This window comes from Oncorhynchus clarkii, chromosome 32 (assembly GCF_045791955.1).
Source record: "Oncorhynchus clarkii lewisi isolate Uvic-CL-2024 chromosome 32, UVic_Ocla_1.0, whole genome shotgun sequence".
NCBI lineage: Eukaryota > Metazoa > Chordata > Actinopteri > Salmoniformes > Salmonidae > Oncorhynchus > Oncorhynchus clarkii.
Window position 1 is genome coordinate 1,551,505 of NC_092178.1, and position 7,677 is coordinate 1,559,181.

The 7,677-nt window shown below is 43.8% G+C and overlaps 1 protein-coding gene across 1 annotated transcript in view; it reads left to right on the forward strand.

Annotated features, from left to right (window-relative positions):
• The window catches only part of LOC139392283 (protein spire homolog 1-like), a 238,181-nt gene extending 230,990 nt beyond the window's left edge, over positions 1 to 7,191 (forward strand). Inside the window, exons 15-18 of the mRNA XM_071140153.1 lie at positions 716 to 786; positions 4,462 to 4,489; positions 4,716 to 4,870; positions 6,945 to 7,191. Of these exons, the coding sequence (XP_070996254.1) occupies positions 716 to 786; positions 4,462 to 4,489; positions 4,716 to 4,870; positions 6,945 to 7,191 (501 nt within the window). The remainder of the gene's footprint in view (positions 1 to 715; positions 787 to 4,461; positions 4,490 to 4,715; positions 4,871 to 6,944) is intronic.
• Positions 7,192 to 7,677: the final 486 nt, after the last annotated feature.

Consider the following 7,677-nt stretch of genomic DNA (forward strand, 5'->3'; position numbering starts at 1 on the left):
CCTCCTCTATTGTAGTTGTGTTTTTCCTGTCAGACTAAACCGTCCTCCTCCTCCTCCTCCTCTATTGTAGTTGTGTTTCTCCTGTCAGACTAAATCGTTCTCCTCCTCCTCCTCCTCCTCCTCCTCCTCTCCTGTATTTGTGTTTCTCTTGTCAGACTAAACCGTTCTCCTCCTCCTCGTCCTCCTCCTCTCCTGTATTTGTGTTTCTCCTGTCAGACTAAACCGTTCTCCTCCTCCTCTCCTGTCAGACTAAACCGTTCTCCTCCTCCTCCTCCTCCTCTCCTGTAGTTGTGTTTTTCCTGTCAGACTAAACCGTTCTCCTCCTCCTCCTCCTCCTCTCCTGTAGTTGTGTTTTTCCTGTCAGACTAAACCGTTCTCCTCCTCCTCGTCCTCCTCCTCTCCTGTAGTTGTGTTTCTCCTGTCAGACTAAACCGTTCTCCTCCTCCTCTCCTGTCAGACTAAACCGTTCTCCTCCTCCTCCTCCTCCTCTCCTGTAGTTGTGTTTTTCCTGTCAGACTAAACCGTTCTCCTCCTCCTCGTCCTCCTCCTCTCCTGTAGTTGTGTTTCTCCTGTCAGACTAAACCGTTCTCCTCCTCCTCTCCTGTCAGACTAAACCGTTCTCCTCCTCCTCCTCCTCCTCTCCTGTAGTTGTGTTTTTCCTGTCAGACTAAACCGTTCTCCTCCTCCTCCTCCTCCTCCTCCTCCTCTCCTGTAGTTGTGTTTCTCCTGTCGGACTAAAAGGTTCTCCTTCTTCAACCGGTCCTACACCTGCCAATTCTGCAAAAGGTACATTTATAGTACAGTATTTATAGTACAGTATTTATAGTACAGTATTTATAGTACAGTTGTAGACATTTATAGTTATTTTGCAGTGAGTGGTTGGAACCCAAATCATTTTCCAATCGTTCCGTTCTGAACAGAATGTAATTGTTTTTGGTTCCGACCTGAAAAATAAAGTTCTGAACCAATTTGTTGTTGTTACTTTCTCTTCTGTTTTACGCCTCTGAAATCATTAATATGTTGTTACTTTCTCTTCTGTTTTACGCCTCTGAAATCATTAATATGTTGTTACTTTCTCTTCTGTTTTACGCCTCTGAAATCATTAATATGTTGTTACTTTCTCTTCTGTTTTACGCCTCTGAAATCATTAATATGTTGTTACTTTCTCTTCTGTTTTAAGCCTCTGAAATCATTAATATGTTACTTTCTCTTCTGTTTTACGCCTCTGAAATCATTAATATGTTACTTTCTCTTCTGTTTTACGCCTCTGAAATCATTAATATGTTGTTACTTTCTCTTCTGTTTTACGCCTCTGAAATCATTAATATGTTGTTACTTTCTCTTCTGTTTTACGCCTCTGAAATCATTAATATGTTGTTACTTTCTCTTCTGTTTTACGCCTCTGAAATCATTAATATGTTGTTACTTTCTCTTCTGTTTTACGCCTCTGAAATCATTAATATGTTGTTACTTTCTCTTCTGTTTTACGCCTCTGAAATCATTAATATGTTGTTACTTTCTCTTCTGTTTTACGCCTCTGAAATCATTAATATGTTGTTACTTTCTCTTCTGTTTTACGCCTCTGAAATCATTAATATGTTGTTACTTTCTCTTCTGTTTTACGCCTCTGAAATCATTAATATGTTGTTACTTTCTCTTCTGTTTTACGCCTCTGAAATCATTAATATGTTGTTACTTTCTCTTCTGTTTTACGCCTCTGAAATCATTAATATGTTGTTACTTTCTCTTCTGTTTTACGCCTCTGAAATCATTAATATGTTGTTACTTTCTCTTCTGTTTTACGCCTCTGAAATCATTAATATGTTGTTACTTTCTCTTCTGTTTTACGCCTCTGAAATCATTAATATGTTGTTACTTTCTCTTCTGTTTTAAGCCTCTGAAATCATTAATATGTTGTTACTTTCTCTTCTGTTTTACGCCTCTGAAATCATTAATATGTTGTTACTTTCTCTTCTGTTTTACGCCTCTGAAATCATTAATATGTTGTTACTTTCTCTTCTGTTTTACGCCTCTGAAATCATTAATATGTTGTTACTTTCTCTTCTGTTTTACGCCTCTGAAATCATTAATATGTTGTTACTTTCTCTTCTGTTTTAAGCCTCTGAAATCATTAATATGTTGTTACTTTCTCTTCTGTTTTAAGCCTCTGAAATCATTAATTTTAATTAGCTTGACATTAAATGACTTCACCAATCAGTGCAGATTGGATACCACGAAATGCTTGCTATGGACATTGGGCAAGCTATAGTTTTGGCCTACGCATATTTATATGTACATTTTCTTATTAATTCCTTTACACTTGTGTGTGTATAAAGTAGTTGTTGTGAAATTGTTAGATAACTTGTTAGATATTACTGCACTGTCGGAACTAGAAGCACATGCATTTCGCTACACTCGCATGAACATCTGCTAACCATGTGTATGTGACCTGAATAACATTTGATTTGATTTTGCAGCTGATAGTGCAAATGTTGTTTACATGTGCAATGGACAGACAAGTGTAGGGCTGAAATTTTGTTGGTGTGAGAGAGCGAAAGAGGGAGGAAGAGGCTTGACTTGAATATATTTTTTTAAAATTTTACCCCTTTTTCTCCCCAATTTCGTAGTGTCCAATTGTTGTAGTAGCTACTATCTTGTCTCATCGCTACAACTCCCGTCCCGTACGGGCTCGGGAGAGACGAAGGTTGAATGTCATGCGTCCTCCGATACACAACCCAACCAGCCGTACTGCTTCTTAACACAGCGCGCATCCAACCTGGAAGCCAGCCGCACCAATGTGTCGGAGGCTACACCGTGCACCTGGCAACCTTGGCTAGCGCGCACTGCGCCCGGCCCGCCACAGGAGTCGCTGGTGCGCGATGAGACAAGGAGATCCCTACCGACCAATCCCTCCCTAACCCGGACGACGCTAGGCCAATTGTGCGTCGCCCCACGGACCTCCCGGTCGCGAACCCAGGGACTCTGATGGCACAGCTGGCACTGCAGTACAGCGCCCTTAACCACTGCGCCACCCGGGAGGCCATGCTGGGAATCTTGTTATGACATGCATTATCTGATTTATGCCCACATAATTAAACCTACGGAGGAGCGGCTTCTATTTTTAATTATTTATTTCACCTTTAATTTAACCAGTCGGCCAGTTGAGAGCAAGTTCTCATTTACAACTGTGAACTGGCCAAGATAAAGCAAAGCAGTGCGACACAGAGTTCCTCTATGGAGAACCTTTTGAATGGCTGAACTGCAGAGAGTTGGCTTAAAGTTAGACCAGAGCAAGTTAACAAGCTGTGTATACAGAGCGGCACCAGAATAAAAAAAAACACATCTTACTTTTTTGTAGTTAATGAATCCAATGTGAAACGTGATAACTATAGTATCCGCAACTAGCATTGAAACGTTAATGCATTCTTCTCTAAAAATCTCTCCCTAATTTCTGAATCATGCTTGTAACGTCAGTGCAGTAGCCTATGCTACGGAGGATCAGGTTGCCTTCACACACTGGCAAAAATGTTCTGCTGACAGGCAGACACTGGAATACATTTCTAAGTGGCATAGTAAGGGCCTTACTTAGGCACCTTGTGTTTTTTGTGGGATGCCAGGGGGGGAAAAAATGTCCTGAAGGTAAATTAACGTTATTAACTGGTTCCCGTGCTTTTAAAACAACTGTTCTGTTCCGGAGCAGTATAGATCACTTTCGTTCCTGGTTCTCTTTCTGTTCCTCAAAACTGTAAAAGAACAACACTTTTGGTTCTGTTCCCCGAACCGGTTCCAACCCCTGATGTGTTATATTTTACTAAAGTCAATTTCACCCAAAAACAATTATCATAGTGGCAGTATTTCTGTATTTTTAAAGTTATATATCTTAACTTGATTGCTGACATGACAAACAGTTTGGTACTATATCAACAATGGACTAAAGATACAAATACCAAAAGTAGAGTTTGTGTGGAATTTTTGTTCAAAGACGAGCTCCAGAATTTTGGTGACTACGAAGTATTTTTCAAACCTCCCGCTTTGGGCTGGATGTATCAATGTATAGTTCATACATGCAGAATTACTGTCTAACCTCACGAAATCCCTAGTTTGAAGTGACTGTTTTTCTGGGAGCTGTGCTGCACCATATTTCCTACATTTTCCCCCACATAGGCCAGCCCTCTTAGGAATTCGAATTCTAGCCAATGAGCTTCAGCCCTTCACCATTTTGAGTGACAGCTAGCAAGATGCTCACGCACACACAGCAGAGAGAGAGAGAGGGAGAACAATGACGTGTGTGTGTGTGTGTGCTATGTACGATGTACTACTCAATTTTCGTTGACCACTTTTGGCACTTAAACATTTCAGGACAACTGGCTAAAGAATATACAAAAGTACTGGAGAATCTCTTAACATTAATCAGAATAAATGAGACTTGTTGTGTGACTGAATATTTATCTCTCTCTCCAGGCCTGTGTGCTCTCAGTGCTGTAAAAAGGTGAGCCAAAGTCCTCCTCGTCCACCCATTGACCACACTTGCCCTTTAATTGTTGACAGATTAGATGTTCAGATCCTCTATATATCTGACCCTCCTAACTCTGTCCCGTTGTTTCCAGGAGAGACTTCCTCTGACTCTGTCCCGTTGTTTCCAGGAGAGACTTCCTCTGACTCTGTCCCGTTGTTTCCAGGAGAGACTTCCTCTGACTCTGTCCCGTTGTTTCCAGAAGAGACTTCCATCTAAGCCGTATGCCAACCTGTCCATCTCCTCTCTGGGATCTACTACCACCATCCTACCCAGGGAGGAGGCTGGAGGGACATCAGCCTTGGACACCCCAGAGAAGCCCTCGTCCAGCCAGCGCCTGCGCCGGACTGTCTCCAGGTACACAATAACATCATTATTGGTCTTTGGGCTTAGGGATGTGACAAATAACATTTTAAACTGCTCTTACTTTTATTTAAGTTATTATTTAAAAAAATCACAAATCAGATATGGTCCTGAGCATGACCACTAGGGGACAGTACACTTCAATCGACCTCAGTCCTGACTACCTTCCAGACAGAGCAGTGCCCCACCCACTCAGCAACGTTGGTATTAATGCTGGTTCTCTGCTGTGTCCCCCTCTCCATGTTCTCAGTGGTCAGTACATGGGACTTCATGTCCCACTTCTCATCAATGTTCTCCTCGTTTGTTGTTGTTTGAGAGCTTGTGCTTTGTACTTGCAGAGCAATCATTATATAATTTGTCCACCAGGGCTGTCAGTTTTTCAACATGGTATCTAGTAGTCTGGTTCTAGATATGCCATATGGGTGTTGAAGCAGACATATTCTACCCCCCTAGTTACATTACATCATTCCAGTGACAGAGTGGGGGTTGATTGACTCCAATGTTGTCCCTGAGAGAACATGGCATCCAAATGGACGATTGAATTGACTGATTTCAGTTAAAAACTTGTTGGTCAGAAGGCTACAGGGCTAGGTGGTTGGCTAGGTACCTGGTCTTGTTACTCAGAAGGCTACAGGGCTAGGTGGTTGGCTAGGTACCTGGTCTTGTTACTCAGAAGGCTACAGGGATAGGTACCTGGTCTTGTTACTCAGAAGGCTTCAGGGTTAGGTGGTTGGCTAGGTACCTGGTCTTGTTACTCAGAAGGCTACAGGGCTAGGTGGTTGGCTAGGTACCTGGTCTTGTTACTCAGAAGGCTACAGGGCTAGGTGGTTGGCTAGGTACCTGGTCTTGTTACTCAGAAGGCTACAGGGCTAGGTACCTGGTCTTGTTACTCAGAAGGCTACAGGGCTAGGTACCTGGTCTTGTTACTCAGAAGGCTTCATGGTTAGGTACCTGGTCTTGTTACTCAGAAGGCTACAGGGCTAGGTGGTTGGCTAGGTACCTGGTCTTGTTACTCAGAAGGCTACAGGGATAGGTACCTGGTCTTGTTACTCAGAAGGCTACAGGGCTAGGTGGTTGGCTAGGTACCTGGTCTTGTTACTCAGAAGGCTACAGGGCTAGGTGGTTGGCTAGGTACCTGGTCTTGTTACTCAGAAGGCTACAGGGCTAGGTACCTGGTCTTGTTACTCAGAAGGCTACAGGGCTAGGTACCTGGTCTTGTTACTCAGAAGGCTACAGGGCTAGGTACCTGGTCTTGTTACTCAGAAGGCTTCATGGTTAGGTACCTGGTCTTGTTACTCAGAAGGCTACAGGGCTAGGTGGTTGGCTAGGTACCTGGTCTTGTTACTCAGAAGGCTACAGGGATAGGTACCTGGTCTTGTTACTCAGAAGGCTACAGGGCTAGGTGGTTGGCTAGGTACCTGGTCTTGTTACTCAGAAGGCTACAGGGCTAGGTGGTTGGCTAGGTACCTGGTCTTGTTACTCAGAAGGCTACAGGGCTAGGTACCTGGTCTTGTTACTCAGAAGGCTACAGGGCTAGGTACCTGGTCTTGTTACTCAGAAGGCTACAGGGTTAGGTGGTTGGCTAGGTACCTGGTCTTGTTACTCAGAAGGCTACAGGGCTAGGTACCTGGTCTTGTTACTCAGAAGGCTACAGGGCTAGGTACCTGGTCTTGTTACTCAGAAGGCTACAGGGCTAGGTACCTGGTCTTGTTACTCAGAAGGCTACAGGGCTAGGTACCTGGTCTTGTTACACAGAAGGCTACAGGGCTAGGTACCTGGTCTTGTTACTCAGAAGGCTACAGGGCTAGGTACCTGGTCTTGTTACTCAGAAGGCTACCGGGCTAGGTACCTGGTCTTGTTACTCAGAAGGCTACAGGGCTAGGTACCTGGTCTTGTTACTCAGAAGGCTACAGGGTTAGGTGGTTGGCGAGGTACCTGGTCTTCCTAAATAAAGGAAGTAGTAAAAAGGACCCTCTTGAAGTCTGTCAGGTTGTCATTGTAAATGGGAATTAGTTCTCAACTGACCCACCTGGTTAAATAAAGATTAATAAAGATTCTCCTCTCCCAGGTTATCCAAACGCAAAATTGAGCGTTCTAGTGACGAGCTGGATCTTCCCAAGGAGCTGACAGAGGATTGGTGTACCATGGAGGTCTGCATCGACTGTAAGATGTTCATCTCTGAGATCATCTCCAGCAGCAAGCGCTCTCTGGCCACCAAGCGAGCCCATCTGAAGAGGAAAACCCAGTCCTTCTACATATCTTCAGCTAACACAGACTACTGCAGACCCTCTGAGAGGAACGTCAACGAGGTTTAACTTTAGGGTCAGACCTCTCTCTGGCCACTCCTTGGGGGCGTCTCAAATCCAAATTGTATTTGTCACGTGCTTCTAAAACAGCAGTGAAATGCTTCTATTTCATGAAAAACTTCTCCATATAGGGCAGCACTTTGACCAGAGCTCAAAGGAACCAGGCTGTTTGTTGGCCATCTAGCTGTGTGATGTATTTATCATGACTCTGCTCACCCTGGCTGACACTCTATGGACTCTGGTCTAAAGTAGTGCACTGAATAGGGAATAGGATAGGTACCCTTTTGAGACAGTCATACTCTCTCAGCTCTTGGCTGCTCATCACTGTGTTATAATGATATAAGTGACCGTTGTAGAAGATGTTCAGTGTGTTAGTATATACTACCTACCTGGATGGATGATTCTAGACATTTGTTGAATATACAGCATGGGTGGGTTCTCTTCCCCTAACCCCTAGTGTCAGGAACGATTGGGTTAGTGTACAGCTGTGGGCGG